At 39.2% G+C, this 17,126-nt stretch overlaps 2 protein-coding genes across 2 annotated transcripts in view; one reads left to right on the forward strand and one right to left on the reverse strand.

The window, feature by feature from the left end:
• tmem135 (transmembrane protein 135) overlaps window positions 1–17,126 on the forward strand; it is a 391,315-nt gene that overhangs the window by 307,047 nt on the left and 67,142 nt on the right. The gene's annotated exons all lie outside the window — the stretch shown is intronic.
• Window positions 4,503–7,931, reverse strand: LOC132390678 (general transcription factor II-I repeat domain-containing protein 2B-like). Its single transcript, XM_059963237.1, has 4 exons — window positions 7,702–7,931; window positions 7,363–7,633; window positions 5,219–5,364; window positions 4,503–4,613 (listed from the first exon to the last, which is right to left on the reverse strand). The coding sequence occupies exons 1-4, from the start codon at window positions 7,888–7,890 to the stop codon at window positions 4,503–4,505; spliced, it is 717 nt and encodes a 238-aa protein (XP_059819220.1). The 5' UTR covers window positions 7,891–7,931.

Consider the following 17,126-nt stretch of genomic DNA (forward strand, 5'->3'; position numbering starts at 1 on the left):
TTTCCAAATATTATGAATTTAGGTTTACTTAGATTCAGTGATAATTTGTTAGTATCGTACCATTTCTTTATAGTCTTTAATTCTTTTTCCACTGTATCCAAAAGTTGTTTCAGATGTTCCCCACTACAAGATATAGTTGTATCGTCAGCAAATAATATACATTTTAATGTCTGAGAGACCATACAAATTAATCCTGCAGAAGCTGAAATCCCCATGCAGATCATTTTCCTATGCTCGTCACTTCTATCTAGGTTATTGCTTAAGTTTTCCAAACCTATGTAAGGTGCTAGTTTGCAATGATAGCTGATGCACAAAGTTAACTAAAACTCTTTATGTTCTGAGTGTAGGATATTTTTGAGATATTATACTTTATCATTTTAAAAGAATTTCCACTTGAAAGATCTACCTGTTTTAATGGTCATAGTATAAAAGTGCTGTTGTGAACCCCTGTCAAATAGGGAATAGAATAAGAAATGGGTCATGCTCCATAAAAGATCATATTTCTATCTTCTGCGTTCCTCCAGAAACCCATCTAATATCTGTTTTGTTTTTATTTAGCTGTAAAGATCTCACAGTATTAGGCATGAGACTGTCAAAAGTCAGTCTAAACAGTTTCACGTTTACATTTGAAAAATACCTACATATCTAGCTGCTTTAAATAGCTTAAACTGCTGGTTGCCTCCAGGCAGGTGTCTGCATACCTCTGAATCTCATTTAGTATATCTACCTGCCTCCACTATCGCTGATGACAGCAGTGTAGAAAATTATAGTAAATAATCTTTCTTCCAGTGGAATATGTTAAAGCTGCTTTTATTTTTGTACTGTTGGGCATATGCAGTATTAAATTTGTGCAGTACTTTTGAGTTGTGGATGTTGATTGCAAAATGAATATGTCAGTATTTAAATTCCCTCCTGTAATCACTCTGCCTTCAGGGAATTACTTGAAACCACTCTTTGACCAGACTTTAGTTAAGTACCTATAAAGCTTTTCTTTTTAAATTTTCTTTTGTAAGTTGAAATTTTTATTACAAATCTGTTTTACATGAATTACTTAAAGTACAATTAACATAAATTAATCTTTTAGGTGAAAACGCCAAAATGAAGTTGCTTTTACATTAATATGAATATTATAAATAAGTTGCTAGCAACAATACTGTCTTTAATTTTGACCACACCCAATTACATTTCCTGTTCCAGCTTCCTAAATATTTGATTTTTGCATGCTTTAACTGGTGAAGCTAGGGAGGGAAGTGATGCACTATATGTCATCACATAACTGAAAATTCTCCTTGATATCCTGACTGAGGAAAACTGTGCAGTATTAAACAATGTTATTCCACAAGTCTATACTTTTGCTCCCTTTTGTTTTAAAATTGTGGCTTTCTGATGATACCTGGACTTTAAAGGGTACTGCAATGGTATTAAAGGGTGGCTTTGTATATACACTGGCACTTTCTTAGTTTTACACAGTATTGTCATCATTTACACAAGGTTGTAAAATGCATCTTTTGTTGACTTAAGTATGTGACAAAACTGCAGATGCTGTAAATATGAAATAGAAACAGAAAATTCTGGAAACTCTCACCATCACAGACAGCATAGATGGAAGACAAAACAGGAATTAACACTTAAGCCTCTTTTCAGAACTGGAAAAGGGAGGAACCATTTAGTTTTAAATTGCAGACTGACTGGGGAAAGATGTGGAGGTATAATAATTCAAAGGAAATAACTCAGACAAGATGAGAACAATGGTAGTGTTGCCACAGTGAGAGAGGTTCTGATGAATTCATCTAGTTCAGTTGATTGATTAATGAGATATTTAGTGGGAGAGGGAACACACAGAAAACACGTAAAACTATGAAATGAAGAGCTATAGGAAATGCATAACAAACCAATCCATTATGGTGAAGAGAGAAAAACGGAATGAAAATTCCCTCTGAACCGACAATCTCTCTCCCTCTTTTGTCTGGCCTGCACAGGCAGGCACCTCCCAATCTCCACCTAGTTATCTCATCACCTGCAGCCCACTTAAACCCAGCTCCCACCCAGAATCCTTGTTCACTCATATGAACCAGCCAGTTTAAAGCAGTTTGCTCCTAGCTGTTTGTTGCCTTCTGTTAAATATATGTTCTGTCTTGCTTTGTGGCCCCTCATTGTTTGTTATTTGGCAAATTATTAGTAAATAATCATTTACTGATAAATTGATTAGCTGCTCTGCGCTTGGGTCAAGCCTTCTCTACAATTCCTGACAAGGTGAGTGAACCAACAATTGACACAGCAGAGTATGCTCGCTTAAAGCAAGTCGTCCATCGACAGGAATACACTATCTTGAAGCAGCAGGAAACCACTGACCAGCAGCTCGCCACTTTCAACTAGCTCTCCATCTTGATATTGCAACCCTTCCCCACTCAACTTCCTCCCATGGAGTCCCAGATTCCAGTGCCCTAACCCCAATGTGTAGGTTACAAACTGAGCTAAAATTGCCTTCGTCATTCTCTCTTAACTGAATAAGCTCAAACCTAGGCCATTGACAACAGGGACAATAAAATCCCCATTAGCAACCAACATGAAGATTTTACCACTGAGAAGCACTGGGTTTTCGACTATCAGGGAAGTGGATGGGATGCAGTGGATTGGATTCTTCACCTGTGTCAAGACTCGTGCTCGGAGCTGGATTACACCCTGGAATTCAGGACCCTCACACTTGGTGCTGGATTACGCTGGGGAATTCAGGACCCTCACGTTCGGTGCTGGATTACACTGGGGAATTCAGGACCCTCACGCTCGGTGCTGGATTACACTGGGGAATTCAGGACCCTCACGCTCGGTGCTGGATTACACGGTGGAATTCAGAACCCTTACGCTCTCCGGCTCTGGCTATTATCTGCAGAGCAATGTGCAGTCAGAAAGAACCAATCAGCAAGTGGAGAAGTTCCTGCGATGCTTCTCCACCTCTAACCCTTTGACACAGAAGAAGTATCTGCTCTGAGCCAAACTGTCCCATAATCTACACACCTCCTCTGCCACAGGTGTATCAAACTTTGAAGTGCTTTATGGCTACTAACCCCTGTTCTTCCCTACGGAGGAGCCAATGGTGGAGGTCCCATCCGGCAGGGCCCTGGTTTGCTGCTGCCAGAGTGCCTGGAAGAGGGCACAGAGAGCCATCCTTGCTGCCAATTGCACCTACTGCTGTAACCACAGATGGTGCTTGTTATGTTTTGTAACTCTAGAACCAGTTGAGAGAAAAACACAGGAGCCCGCAATATTTGTGGACTTAGTCTTTCTTTAGTAAGGAACTCATATGTAATGTGGTGGTATAATGACATATTCCATTCTCATGTTTCTTGAATGTAGCCCATAATGAATTATGTAAACAACAAAGAATGCTAAATCAAACAATATCTTTCCAATATTACTGATATATTAAATACATTACACTCCTCGCTGCTTAGATATAAACTGTAACTCAATATAGAATGCATCTCAACTATAACTACTATACACACATCCACAGCATAGTAAATTTTAAATTGTCCCATTTAGGATTAAGGATTTTGTTGTTGTGGATGATTTCTTACCCTTGTAGGATAACACCTTTCCTAACAAAGGGAGTCACTTTGCTTGGCAGATGAGAGTTGGCGACTGTGAAATAACTTTAGGTTCTGGGGACCTCCTCTAGGTAGTTGCAGGAGTTCGTCAGGAAGTGGTTCTGACAGCTCGCGACACCTTTCTTCAAAGTTCAAAGTAAATTTATTACCAAAGTACATATATGTCACCATATACAACCCCGAGATTTATTTTCTTACAAGCATAGTCAAATTCATGATAGGATAATAACCAACTTGGGCATTCAACCAGTACAAAAAGAAAGAAATGATATTCAGTAAACTTGAGGTGAAGTGTCCTTGAATGTGAGTCCATAGCTTGTGAGAAAATTCTTTTCTATTGACTCTGCCAGGGCAATGCAAAGTACAAAGTACTTTTATTATCAAAGTATGTATACTGTATAGAATGCTGAGATTTGTCTCCTTACAGGGAGTCACACAAAAATAAGAAACCCAATGGAACCAATTAAAAAAGACTGCCAAACAACCAATGTGCAGACAAAAATAACAAATCATGCAAACAGTAAAAGTAAGCAAATAACATTCAGGACTAAGGTTCACAAAAAGTGAGTCCATAACCACAAAGCCAGTCACAACTGATCCAGGAGCCTGTCAGTCGCCGACTGCCTCAGTTCAGCACAAAGTCGAATAAACCTCGCAAACGGCGAGCTGAACATCAGCTTCTGCTGCCTGTTCCAGCCATTTTAGTTTGCCATATAGACTTGAGACCATTGTAGGGTCTTTTGTTCTTTCCCCTTGGATCATCTCTGCTGTGATAGGCAGGCTTTCGATCACTCATAACATGTGACATGACTGCACCTATGCCATAAGGTGAGGTATCACAAGCAAGCTTCATGGTATGATGTGGATCATAATGTGTGAGTATAGTCTCTAATGTCACCCTTTCCTTTGCCTTTGGAAAGCCACCTCACATGCTTTGTCCATTGCCATTTCCTTCCGATCTGTAAGTTCAAGGAGTGAAGCACTGTAGCCAGGTTTGGCAGGAACCTGTTATAGTAATTGATAAATCCTAAAATGGACTGCAACTGTGACATGTCCTTTAGCCTTGGGGCATCTACTACAGCTTGCATTTCTTCAGCACACTTGTGTAATCCTTGTGCATTGATGGTGTGACCACAGTTAAGTGTACAGTCAGCCCTCCTTATCTGCGAGTTCCACATGCGCGGATTCAACCACCCGCGGATCGGGAAAACACGGAAGTTCTCTCTCCAGCACTTGTTGTTTGAGCATGTACAGACTTATTTTTCTTGTCATTATTCCCTAAACAATGCAGTATAACAACCATTTACATAGCATTTGCATTGTATTAGCTATTATAAGTAATCTAGAGATTATTTAAAGTATACAGGAGGATGTGCATAGGTTACCGTGGATCGGGATCGAAAAAAAAACTGGAAGTTCTCTTACTAAGTAACTCGGAACAGGTACATTCGCTATTATTTAGCATCAGTCAAACACTTGTCTTAGTATTTGGTATATATTTTACTTTTCTATGCATATAAAACACTTAAGAAACGTATGTATTTCAATAATTAAACCACTGAGTTGCTTAGTAATAATTGTAGTTTTCATTGAGGCAGGGCCTTTCTCACTTTATCCTTTAAAATAGTTCCAGTTGTTGACCAACTGTAGCCTAACGCTTTTCCAGTAACCGATGGTGTTTCCCCTCTTTTAGATCGCTTTATTATTTCCACTTTATTTTCATTTGTCATCATGGTTATTTTTGTGAACAGAAATACTGCGGATTCAGAGCTCCACCGAGTCCTAAAGTCCACCACACTGAGATAGGTTAAATGAGGGACTAGAGCATCCGCGTTTTTTGGTATTCGCGGGGCCAATTGGTATTTGGTATTCCTGGAACCAATTCCCCACAGATAAGGAGGGCCGACTGTAGTTGGTTTAAAGAATTCACATTTATAGGATCATGCACTGAGCCCATAATCTTCTAACTTTTTTAACACTGTCTTGAAATTTTGGAAGTATTCCTTGTCATCCTCACTGGTAACAATGTTGCCATCCAGGTATCACTGAGTGCCTGGGCAGCCTTGCAGCACCTGGTCCATAGCTTTCTGCCAGAGTGCAGGTACAGATGCTACTCTAAAAATAAGCCTACTATAGCGATAAAGCCCTATGTGAATGTTTATGGTCAGAAACACTTTTAACTCTTATAGTGTCATCTGTAGGTAGGCCTCAGCTAAGTCCACTCTGGTGAAGTGTTTCCCTACAGAAGGGTTTGCAAAGGTATCCCTTACCTTGGGCAGAAGCTATTGATCTACTTTCAGTTCTGTGTCGATGGTCAATCAAATCAAATCAAGTTTATTTGTCATTCAAACCATTCATGGATACAGCTGAATGAGAGTGTTCCTCTAGGGCCAAAGTGCAAAAACATACATGCGTATTCAAAATAATGAGAAAGGAAAGATAAAAACAAAGTCAAGTAAGAAAACAAACTTTTTGACCAAGTTCCTGAGTGACAAGTCCTGTAAATTGATGGTTTCCAGCAGTCCAGGCCTGTAATTCCACCAATCCACCACTGGAGGGCAGCACCAATAGGAGAGGCCACCTCCAACTGAGCCCAGACGTCATGCTAGAACGCAAGCAAGCTCAAGGACTGAGGCAGTGTCCTGCTGCAACCTAGCACTGCTGCACGCCACCTGTCTTTGCACTGAACAAGGGAAGTGGGCCTGCGGCAATCAGTGTCCAATGGTGATCTTAAAATCACCACAGATTATGACAGACTCATCCTTCTTGGCTGCAGGGAACACTGGCATTGCCCACACAATCTAGGAATAAACTCCTTCAGCGTCCATGCAGTCTAGCTCACTGGCTACTTTATCACAGAAAGTACAGTATAAGGAACTAGATCAGGGGTGTCAAACTCATTTTAGGTCACGGGCCGGATTGAGAAAAATGCGACTTCATGCGGGCCGGATCAGTTGTGCACGCATGTGTGCTCCCACAGCTTTTGTTGCCTTCATTTTTTCAACCTGCTCTCATGTGTCTCAGTCTCTGCTATATCTAAAATTGTTTCACTTTACGAATTTTGTTTTTTATGAAGCAGATTGCCTAACAAGCATTCTTTTTATGATTGGTATTAACTTACAGACATAGATTACAAGAAAGTAGGCAATGAGAAAGAGACAGTGTTATTTCGGCTAAGATTGTTTTGGGAGCCATACCTTTTCCATTAATAAACCGTTTGAAATCAAGCATTAGCAAACACAAATGTAGACCTAACACAGGGGTGTCAAACTCAAATACACAGTGGGCCAAAATTAAAAAATCGGTACAAGTCGAGGGCCGGACTGGTTCAGCGTTTATTGCAAAACTTATTGAAATGAATTTATTACACATATTAACCTGGAACTAACAAAGCTTAGGTTATTGCCTACAAAAACAACATTGAACATTAAATAAATAAAAAATCAGTTGCATTTATTTCTTATGGCTTTATCTGCAGCTTTTCTGGAGTAATTTCTAATGAAAACATTTTTCCACAGGCCAACGCTCTGTGATTCACACTAGTCTAAGCCAGATACTTAGCATCTCATCTTGGATGCAAGTTCATCAATGTTTGGAGTCAGGCTCTGAGCTGAGGAAATCCTCAGAATTGAGTGAAGGTGTTCATCAGAAAGACGACTCCTGTGTGATGTTTTGTTTATTTTCATCAAAGAGAACAGTTGTTCACACAGATATGTGCTGCCAAACATAGAGAGCATTTGAGCAGCTTGGGTACACAGCTGGGGCATCGTGTCGGGAATGAAACGTAGAAACTGTGCAGCGCCCACCGAGTCATACTTTGCCTTGAGTGTGTCACTACATTGGAGTTCAATCAGCTCCATTTGTATGTTGGTTGGTGCGCTTTCCACGTCAGCTGCAAATGGATTACTGAGCAGTTCAAACCTGCTTTTTTGGGCTTCAAAGTCGGCAAATCGCTGTGTGAAGTCGGCACCAAGTATGCTAAGTTTTTCAGCAAACTTTGCACGTGGGAACACTGCGGTAGATACCTGAAGTCGGCACCAAGTATGCTAAGTTTTTCAGCAAACTTTGCACGTGGGAACACTGCGGTAGAAACCTGCTCTTTCATAGTTTGGCAACACGGAAAATGGCTCAAGTTTTCTTGCTGCATCTGCGTCTCCCACAGGCGCAGCTTGGTTTTAAAAGCCCTCACTGCAGCGTACATGTCTGTGATCACACAACCCCGCCCCTGAAGCTGCAGGTTGAGCGCATTGAGATGGCTCGTGATGTCACACAGAAACGCCATTTCACAAAGCAACTTTTTATCCCGGAGCTCTGTTGTGTCTTTCCCTTTACTTTCCATGAACTGACAGATCTCCTCACGCAACTCGAAACATCTTTTCAGCACTTTTCCTTGGCTTACCCATCGCACCTCTATGTGATAGGGCAAATCATTATATTCTGAACCCAACTCCTCCAGAAACAACTTGAACTCGCGGTGATTTAAACCTTTGGCTCTTATGAAGTTATGGTGCTCATTATATGTTCCATTTTCAAGGCTTTGCCACACAACGATTCCTGGTGTATGATGCAGTGATAAGCTGTCAGCTCATCTGCGCCGTTTTCCTCCCGCATCTTCTCCCGGATCCTGCCCACCAATCCACTCTTTTGACCACACATCGCGGGCTTCTGTTTCTTGTCCAGATGCTTGTATTTGTCGTGGTGTTTCCTTTCATAGTGTCGTCTTACGTTATATTCTTTAATTACAGCCACACTGTCTCCGCACACAAGACAAACAGGTTTGCCCTTTATATCTGTGAACATATACTCTGCCTCCCACCTGCCTTGAAAACCCCTGTTTTCAAAGTCCACCTTTCGTTTAGCCATTTTTGGGGTGAGGGATAGCTGAAAGTTGACCACACGTGACTAGCGCCATAAGGATGCTGATGAGAGAGTAAGGCAAGCGCGAGCAATGCACTGGCAGTGCATTGTGGGATTTGTAGTATTAGTGGTGCATGCAATATACCGGCAGGCCAGCTCTAATAGAAAAAAAATTATTCATTAATGATATTCAGGAAATAAACCAGGGAAACCGAATAAACACTAAAAACCCTGAAAACCTGGTACCTAAATAAACTCAGCATTAGCCATATCGTACGCCATAGGCGCTTCGATTACTGGGGCCAGCTTTAATAGTAATTAATTTAATAAATTTAGTAAAGTAATTTAATAGTAATAGTAATAGTAATCCCGCGGATTTGGCCCGCGGGCCTTGAGTTTGACATATATGAACTAGATGGACTTTACAGAACTTGGATGTGGCATTTTCATTTAACACTATTTTACTCTTGATATGCTAGTGTCTTTCAGTGCCATCTTTGAATAATGGTATTGCATCATCCAGTAGGTTTCTTAATTCACTTTCAGTTGACTGCATTGTAGGGGATGTGGCATGCAAATGACGGATAGATCTCCAATCAAGTTGTAGTTGTCTTAGCCAATCACAGCCCCACAATGCTGGCCCTCCTGTTTTTTACCACATGCAAGCTGAATGTGGCTTGTTGATTATTGTATTTCACTGTTACAAATATCATTCCTGAAGGAGTTACCTTTTCTTCAGTATAAGTTTTTAGTTGGATATCTGTAGGCTTAAATTCAGTATCTTTAAAATGCATTCAGACTCATTATGTGGAATGGCTGAAAAAGTCTAGCCAGCATCCAATTTCATGTTAATTGATTCGTATTCACTTATAGTGTAAGCCATGTTGTTCGTCTTTTGTTAGCTTTCACATGTAATTCTCAAGGCTATGCAGTCCTGTGCCACTCTCATCATTATCAGGTTTTTCATCAACAGCATGCAGATTAGTGCTACTTTTGAAACTGCATCTTGATTTTATACTTTTTCTCTTCCCTGTACAGTCTATTTTTGTCCGCATAGCCTGTTCTTTGTATGTGTCCCAATTTGCTGCTTTTGCTGCAAGTTTTGCCTTTAAACCTGCATTGTTGTGCTATATATGAGCCCCTGCTACAATAGTAACACAATTTGTTCAGCCAGGCCAATTTCTTTTTAGATGTTGCAATTTTGTTCACAGTCACTTTCTTGTCTTACTGGAACTCAATTGTGCCTTGAGCTGCTGTTTCCATTGATACAGCAATTTCAACTGCTCTTTTAAGTGTGAGATATGCTTCAGTTAGGAACCCTTTTAAAATATTTTCTTGTAAGATTCCACAAACTAAGTGATCTCTCAGTGCATTATTAAGCTGAATGCTGAACACACAATGCTCAGGCAATTTCTTCAGTTGAACTGTGTAAGCTGAAATGGACTCCCCTTCCTTTTGATTTCGCTCATGAAATCTAGAGCGTTCTGCAATTAACAATGTTTCAGTTCTAAATGTTTCTACATTACATTAACAAAGTCAGCAAAGTTCCTTTTGGCTAGTTTGGTTGGAGTAGTTAAACTTTTAAGCAAACTGTATGCTTTTCCACCTACTACGCTCAATGATACATGACCCTCACTTTTCATTGGCTGTTTCATTTGCTTCAAAGTACTGCTCAATTTGTTCAGTATAAATCATCCAGTTATCCATTGTGCTATTGAATGTGTCTTTCCAAAGTAGCCATCTATTTCTGCTTTCTTTTTATTCATAATTATTATTATTCAAATCTCACTATTTATGAACTCAAGAATTTCATCCATTTTGTGCCTTTTTTTAACTCAAGCATCTCTGGCCCCTTCCAAAGAAACATGTGCTTCACTTTTTTCTTAAAAACTTGAATGACTCTCCTCCCCCCCCCCCCCCCCCACCTTCTGAAGAAAAAATGTGCTGTGCTTCAACAGATAGGTAGTCATCTTGGGTTCATTTTAAATCTTCCTCTTCACCACTGTTATGTTTTGTAACTCCAGAAACTAATTGAGAAATAAAACACGGGAGCCCAGAATACTTGTGTACCTAGTTTTCTCTTTAGTGAGGTGCTCACATATGATGTAATGATGTATGCTATTCAAGTGCTTCTTATATATAGCCCATAATAAATTATGTAAACAAAGAATGCTGAATCAAGCAATATATTTACAATAGTACTCAAATAGTACAGAATATTAAATACACTACAGTGCCCAAACAGACTACTCCATCCTTGGGACCACCCAACATCTGGTTGTCCACCCAACATCTGCTCCTGTGTATTGACTCCTGCAAGCTCTTACCCTAGTGCATTGGTCCCTTCAGAGCTATCCACTGCATCATACCAGTCACTGTCTCCAGCTGCCACCATTCCTGAGGATCACACCTACCTTCCATGTGTCCTTCCTCAAGTCCATGGACCACGCCACCCATCTGAACCTATACCTCCAGAACCTGGGAAGATGAAAGGTGGTCAATTGCACATAGTTCACTGGTTGATGGATTCATGTCATCGTGAATGGACTGTGCGTACTGATTGACTGGGAAAGAAGTGGCCCAAAAGAAAGGTCTTGAGGGCTGTTTAGTTCCATCACTCATTGAAGAATTCCACAGGACCCATCCAGATTACCCTGGACCATCAGCTATTGGCTGTATGGGGGTGTAGGTGTCCTGTCAGGCCCTCCTCCCTTTTTGCCCCTCTTTTCCTTTGACACTTTGTTTTTCTGTACCACTAATTCAAAATGTGCCCTGATGTGAAATGTTGTTTGATAACATTGATTATAAGTGAATTGAGGTTTTAGCATTGCATTTCCCATATAAATGCAAATTGCATTTCAAATATAAATCACTTTTCAAATGCTTTTCCTCTGAAAATCAAAATCTTCAGAAGCCGGAGTTGTCAAATAAGAACAGAAACTTCTTCAAATACTCAACAATTCACATGTTTTCTGTGGAAAAAGACATCAATTAACATTTCAGATCGAAATCCTTTCATCAGAATTGGGGAAGTTGTGTACGATATGTTCTATAATATGATCACATGTTTAAACAATACATACATAATAAGCAATTAGATTTCTTGAATATTTCTTGTTGGTAGTGAACACAGACTTATGATTAAAATTTCATTCTTCATTTGTTAGATGCCTCTGTTTTGTATTTAGTTATATGTTATTTTGTTATCCACTAATTGTATTTTGCAAACCCACTCTCCAATGTTATTTTTTTCTAAACATATTGGAGCACAAACCAGGATAGGTTCTTGCTACACTAGGAATACCCAAAGGAACTACAATTTATCACTTAACATACATGACGTTCCCAAAAATAAACATCTAATCTTGACTTTACTAACTATGTCTTCTTTCCAAATTCAACACAACGCATTCCTCTTGGTTTCTGAGCTTTGAACAAAAAAGCCCCTCTCCCACATCCAGCAAACTGATACTTAGCATGTTGAGGGTAGGTTAAATAGATTTAGTGAAAGAATTTTGGCATGTAGACACAGGTTATTACAAGAGCTGTAGTATTAAAAGGCAAAAGCAATACTGGGTTTTCTTTCTGGAGGTACAGAATACAATAACAAGGAGATAATATTGAATGTCTACAAATCTTAATTTATATTAATTGAAGAAATATGTCCAGATTTTATGTCTGTTTCAGAAAGATTATTATAAAAAAAACTACACTTAAGATTCAATCAGGTTATTATAATGAGGAAGGAGTATGCGATACAAGAAAAATTAAAAGAAGAATGTGGAATAGTGACTCCAACTCCTTAAGTTATAAGATAGTTTTAGATAAGGATAAGTATGGACCTTAAGGGAGAGTATTAAATTTGAGCAGAGCAAATTACGAGAGCATTAGGCAGGAACTAGGGAGATTTAATTGGAAACAGCTGTTTTTGGGCTAGTCCACATCCGACATATGGAGGGTGTTTAAAGACCAACTACACAGAGTACAGGACCGTTATGTTCCAGTCAGTAGGAAGGCCATGGTTGGCAGGGTAAGACAACCTTGGATGTCACAAGTGGTGATGAATTTAGTCAAGAAGAAAAAGGAAACATATGTGAAGCTTAGGATGCTGTCTGGATTCGTGATTAGACAAACTTGTGTTGTTTTCTCTGGAGTGATGGAGGCTGAGGGGTGTTCTAATAGAGGTTTATAAGATTTTGAGAGACAAGTTAGAGTAGACAGGAAGTACTTTGTTTTCCAGAGTAAAAATGTCTAATACCAGATTGCATGCATTCAAGGGAGGAGTGGATAATTTCAAATGAGATGTGAGAGGGACAGAGAGTGGGGCATGCCTGGAATGCACTGCCTGTGGTAGTAGTAGAGGCAGATAGATTAGTGACTTTTAAGAGATGTTTAGATCGGCTCATGAATGTGAGGAAAATGGACATTGTGTAGGCAGAGAGATTAGTTGGCCATATGACTACTAATTTAATTGGTTTAATTTAATTTAATTTAATTGGTTTTGCACTCTTTGTGTGTTGAAGGACCTGTTCCTATGTTGTACTGTTCTATGTTTTAAGGTTGGCATTCACTACATCTGAGGAAACTGAATAACCATTTGTGAGATATCTTCAAAATTATGAATACCACAAAATATTTATTGTTCCATATGGTGAGGAGTACAAAGCAGAAACAGAAAAAGACTTCAAAATAGTTTATTTTATCAAGAACTAGATCAGGTGATTGTTCGGGAAACATTGATTTTCTACACTCAGGTAAAGCTGCAGATTGCCTAGGTAATGAATTGAAGATTGGAGGCTGACAGCAGCATACCTTAAAAATAGCCTTCTGGAGCTGGAAGGATGGACATGGTTGGTCATTAAGAGAGTTTAGCAATATTCACCTTCCCCTCACAAATTCCATTCCTAAGTTGTAGACTCTATTCTATTCCCCATTTGAAGCTGAACCAGACCAAGAGCAAACTTTGTGTTATATTTGACCCTGGGATGAACATTTGCTACAAAGCTGTGTGATCACTCACAGTGCCTATTTCCATACCACTGGTGTAATCATCTCTGCCCAAATTAATCTAATTCTAGACCCTCCACTTTATTCCTCCACACTTTCGACAACCCCTAAGATTCAATATTCCGGTACATCTGCACTTGCCTTACTCTACTTTTCTTAAGCTTGAGGTCTTCAAAACTTCTGCTCACATTCCAACATGGGCTATACTTTGATGTTTCACCTTTCAGTAAACACGCTGAGTTAAAATTCTTGTCACTGATTTTCTAAACTCTTTAGCTTCTGTATCCCTTCATCACCAAACCCTCCCCCAACAACCCACTTTCTGTATCCTTGTAACTTCCATTATTTCTTTAAATGTTTGAGTTCTTCTGCTAAGTTGGTGTTTTCCTAGAAGGAGATCATTGTGATTTGAACTCAATGTTATCAGTCCCACTCCCCCATTTTCTTTCTTGTAACCTACCCATTCACTCTCTAGCTGTCTGCTTACATTAGGGTAATTTACGGTAAGCAATTAACCCACTAACTAGCATATCTTTGGGGTGTCAGAGGAAGCTAGAATACTTAAGAGAAATTCATATGTGCAATGGAGGGTGTGCAAACTGCACATAGTCACAATCAAGCCTGTGTGCTGACTGCTGAGCCACTGTTCCACCATTAACTTTGAATTGGATTGCTTGTCTGTTGATCTATGTCTGAATTCAGACCTAAGTTCTGAATTTTCCTCCTTAAACTTTTCCTAGTTTACACATCACTCTCTTTTAAGTCATTATTTAAAATCTGCCACTTTGCTTTGTGTTTCTCTGTTCTAAATGTCTTGTGTGTTGTGGTTTGTTCTTTGATAAACCTTGTGCAAAGCATTTGAGATATCTTGCCATTTTAGGTAGAAGTTGTCTCCATTCAATTGCTACTTGTTAGAACAACTTGTCCTGCTGAAAATTTAAAACAGTACTCTTGTAATTACAACATTTGACAGCGATGTGGGCATCCTAAGCTTTTATGATCTCTCACTGTTTTACCAGAGATATAAATAGGAAAGATTTTCTGTTGCCCAAAGATCACTGATAAATTACTGCCAAAACTATGCAGCTTTCCCCCCTGTGGACATAGGTGCATTATTTCATTTGGAGGCCAGCTTCCAGCACATAAGTGAGGCCCAGGACAATGCATGGCCTCTATCCACACAAAAGACCAGCTGTGCTGATGAGATCAGTATTCTCAGCAGTGGGACGCTACCTCATGTTTCGCTGGCTGGTAAATCTGCAGCGTAAAATGTGCGTGTGTATCTATGTTGTATTTGTCAACTCACCTACATTAAAAAAGATTGTGGTTTTAACAGTTAAACATTGACAATTTTTGAATGATTTTTAACAATTATGATTGATATTCAAAATTATTTTGCACCTATCAAAACATGCACATTCACAGGGACATTTCAATAATTCTCTCTCTCTCACTCTCACTCTCACTCTCACTCTCACTCTCTCTTTCTCTCTCACTCATATACACACACACACACACACACACACACACACACACACACACACACACACACACACACGCACTCTTATGTAAATGTATTGTAAAACACAATGAACATTTAAACTAAATAAAATCAAATTAAAATCACTACTTACCCACAAAATCAGCAAGTTTGTGCTGTTCTCTTGTTCTCCACAAGAAATCCAACTGGGCAACATGGAGGAGTCAATCCATTGCACATAAGACCATCACAATAGCAACCGGCCGTGAATGTTATGGTTTGCCTAATAAGCTTGTATTAAATAGGTCAGCTCTGGTATAGTAAAGGGATTTGAGTTTCTTTACACATTTTAAGCTAATTCTCCACTCCATTATTTCAAGATATCATTAGGTATTTGTGAAGTGCCTTTAATAAAATGAAGTGTAGAAAAAATTGCACATGCCATTTATCAAAGAAGATTTGGTTAATTGAACGGTCCAAAGAGTTGATAGAGTAGTTGATCAAACATTTTGTTTAAGTAGGGTATGAGTAATGTCTGAAAGAATGAAATCCAGTTATAAAATGGTGGCTGGAGAGAATTTTGGAGCTTAACACCATGGTCCTGAACAAGTCCTGCAGTTGTGGAGTAATTAAATTTGAATAAGTACAGATATCTTAAGATTTCAAAAGCTCAACATTGCAAATGCTGAGAGAGAAACTATAGAAATTTCAGATTGCTATTTTTCTTCTATTTTGATGGAAGGCCAATGTCCTAAGACATGCTGGAGGAACTTAGCAGGTCAAGAAGCATATGTAGATGAAAGAAATTGTTGATGTTTCTGATCAAAACCTTGCATCAAGATTTCTCCTGAACTGAAACGTTGAGAATTCCTTTCTCCCAAAGATGCTGCTTGACCTAGTGCATTCCTTTAGCAGATTGTTTGTTACTCCAGATTCCAGCATCTGCCGTCTCTTCTGTCTCCAATTTGAAACATGAATTTGTTTCTCCGTAAATGCAGCCTGCCTGTTGAGACTTTCTACCATTGTGTAGAAAGGGTTATAAAGTAGGAGGATCTTATTAAATTAGGGTGGAGTAAGAGACTTGAAAACAAGAATGAGATTTTTAAAATGCATCTGCTTAAATGGGGGGCCAGCGGAATAGAGGAAGCATAAGTGAATGGGAATTGGTCTAATTAGGAAACTGGAAGCAAAGGTTTACATGAGCTCAATTTTACAGAGAGAAGAATGTGTAACAGACAGGAGTGTACTAAATTAGCAATGATAAAATCTTTAGTTGATCTGTTATGTTTCTAACAGAATAAATAGTGTAATATTAGTTTACTATAATTTTCAAAGTTTATTTTCTCTATGCTAGTTTTGAACAGTTCTAGTATTAAGTAATAGGTGCTATCAGCATTTATTTTACATGTAATGCAAAGATAAATGTAATACAAAAATACTTGATCTCAAAATTAATCCTTATTTGGGTATTCATGTACTTATTGAATTCTGATATTGCAAAATGTTTGTGTAGTAATGTTTAATTTATTCAAGTTTCGTCATTTGAATTTCATCAACTTTGCCTCCAACTTCCATCCTAGGCTTGAGTTCACTTGGTACACTTCTGACACCTCCCTCCCCTTTCTAGATCTCTCTGTCTCCATCTTTGGAGATAAACTGTCAACCGATATCTTTTATAAATCTAATAAATTCCCATGGTTATCTTGACTATAGCTCTTCCCACATTTTCTCCTGTAAAAATACTATTCCCCTTTCTTAGTTACTTTGTTTCCACCGTATCTGCTCCCAGGATGCGACTTTCCTTTCTGCAACATCAGAAGTGCTTTCCTTCTTCAAGGAGTGGAGTTTCTCTTCCTCATCCCTTGATGCTGCCCTCACCCTCATTTCCTCAACCTCCGCAGTCACCCCATCTTCCCACTGCCTTAACAGTGATAGAGTTCCTCTTGTCCTGATCTACTACCTCATCAGCCTCTGTATACAACACATCATTTTCCACACTTACGCTATCTCCAAAGGGATCCTAGCACCAAACATATCTTTATCTCCTCCCACTTTCTGCAGAATATGCTCCCTCCATTTGTCTCTCCCCACTAATCTCCCTTGCACTTAACCCTGCGAGCATCCAGAGTGCTACACCTACACATTCACCTCCTCCTCCACCTCCACTCAGATCC

Source organism: Hypanus sabinus, chromosome 3 (assembly GCF_030144855.1).
Source record: "Hypanus sabinus isolate sHypSab1 chromosome 3, sHypSab1.hap1, whole genome shotgun sequence".
Lineage (NCBI taxonomy): Eukaryota > Metazoa > Chordata > Chondrichthyes > Myliobatiformes > Dasyatidae > Hypanus > Hypanus sabinus.

Coding starts and splice junctions, on each gene's coding strand:
- LOC132390678 (XM_059963237.1), bottom strand. CDS start 7,890: ATGGCGTTTCTGTGTGACATCACGAGCCATCTCAATGCGCTCAACCTG. Junction 7,634..7,701: donor GCCAAACTATGAAAGAGCAG/GTTTCTACCGCA, acceptor TGCCGACTTCAG/GTATCTACCGCAGTGTTCCC. Junction 4,614..5,218: donor GAACTATTTTAAAGGATAAA/GTGAGAAAGGCC, acceptor TTACTATAACAG/GTTCCTGCCAAACCTGGCTA.